This window comes from Gavialis gangeticus, unplaced genomic scaffold (assembly GCF_001723915.1).
Source record: "Gavialis gangeticus isolate Ggan-Ray unplaced genomic scaffold, GavGan_comp1, whole genome shotgun sequence".
In the NCBI taxonomy this organism is placed as follows: Eukaryota; Metazoa; Chordata; order Crocodylia; family Gavialidae; genus Gavialis; species Gavialis gangeticus.
Window position 1 is genome coordinate 49274082 of NW_017729034.1, and position 1875 is coordinate 49275956.

At 44.4% G+C, this 1875-nt stretch overlaps 1 protein-coding gene across 1 annotated transcript in view; it reads right to left on the reverse strand.

Annotated features, from left to right (window-relative positions):
- RYR2 (ryanodine receptor 2) overlaps nt 1-1875 on the reverse strand; it is a 784157-nt gene that overhangs the window by 297555 nt on the left and 484727 nt on the right. Inside the window, exon 56 of the mRNA XM_019526720.1 lies at nt 1302-1439. Coding sequence (XP_019382265.1) covers nt 1302-1439 — 138 coding nt within the window. The remainder of the gene's footprint in view (nt 1-1301; nt 1440-1875) is intronic.

Genomic DNA, 1875 nt, shown 5'->3' on the forward strand with positions numbered 1-1875 from the left:
TGTTGCCCCTCCCCACTATCCCTCTCTCCTGCTTTCCCACCTATTATATTCTAATCAGCTTACTCCATTTCATACTGTGCTCTGTGTTGTCTTTTCACATCATCTGCTTAAGTTAATTTGGTTTCACAAAAGCGTGTGAACCAAAATTCTTTATATTATATCTTATTTAGTTAGTCTATAAAGGTGCATATCAGCCCAACCTTTTGAATGACTTCAGACTAACATAGATAACTATGTCTTAACTTTGGCCACGTGCAGACAAAATGAGGGGCATGTGTGCATGACACATTAAAGCGGGTTAAAAGCTTTTCCACCTTTTTAATGGTGTTGGTGTTTGCACGTGTCACTGGCGTATGGTCCAGTAATTCCAGCCACTGTAACAAATTCAGCAGCATAATGACTGGGGGCACAGCAAACTAAAACTCCTTCAAAGAGTTTTAGTTTGCTGCTCTACTGCTGTGGAGCGAAGCACTGGACTCCGTGCAGCTCAGGGGCTCTGCAGGAAGCCCAGGCAGGCAGCCTGGCAGCAGCCCAGGAAAGCAGGCTCCACCCAAGACTTTTTTTTTCCTCTGGAGCCTGCCTGAGCTGCATGGGAGCCCAGTGCTTCCCTCCGTGGCTGCAGTGCTCCCCAGGACCACTCGAGCTGGGTGCCTGTGGGTGGGTGCCACTGGGGGAGAGGCGCTGCCACCATGGAGGAAAGCACCAGCCCTGTCCCCCCACCCTCCTCCAGTCCAGGGACCACTCTGTCCACCAGCAGCTTACCCTCCCCTCCCTGACACCAGAGAGACAGGTAAGTTCAGGTGTGTGCACCACATGGTGGTTTAAAGGGCCCTAAACTGGAGCAGTGTTTTTAAAAACCCACCGCCTCAATTTAGGGCCTTTGTCTATATCTTCCAATTTTAAGTGAATGCTACATAGAGGAAAACAGAGGGTGCACAAGAACTTCCAAGGCAGATTTTAACTCATGCATTTTAAATACACAGTCCTATTAAAAGTACAATAACAAGTACTTTTAAGTATGGAAAACTACATTTTAGCTTTAAAGGGGGACAGAGAGGTGCTGCTTGGGATTTTGAAGCACCTGTTATGATTTAACTGTTCCAGCTGCATGATTATTAAGCATCCATGAGAAACAAAACCACTTCAATTTTAGCCCTCTTCACTGAGGGTTAATATTAGGACAATTTAGGTAACTTGTATCACTACAGAATATTACTTGTATCAGGATCAGTATCCTTTGTTGCATTTGTCTATACATTTAGTATTTCAGTAAGCAACTTGAAGTCTGACACAGCACTCACTTGACTTGTCTGAGATATGCGACGTGTCCGGTTATAAAGAGCCATAGTGTCTCCTTCTCTTGTTCTTTCAATTCGCCATCCCCAAGCTAGCATAGTTTTCAAAGACTCCTTGATGGGCCACCGATAAATTTCTTTCTCCTAGGAAAAGCACACAGGAAGTGAAAGGGAAATGACTGTCTTGTTAATTATGCACCACTTAAGGGAGTAAAATCTTCCAGACAGGTGCGAAAACACCACTGCATTGTGCTGCACCTCAAATTTATATCAAGTGAGACAAACTGCAAATCTAGCCTCTCTGTATAGTGACACAGTTAAGAAATGGTGCGTGGATGAGGAGGCCAACAAAAAAGTAAGGAAAACAGTGCATCTTTGAATGACTTACTGGGTATATCTACATAAGTTGCTTACTGAGGAGTAGACTAGTCTACACATCTACATGTGAAGCACTATTAGGCCGGAGTAAACTAATTTACTCTGCCACAGAATAGTACTGCCAGATACAAGCACTATTCTTCACAGATTTCATAGACTTCATAGACATTTGGGCTGGAAGGGACCCTGGAGGATCATCGAG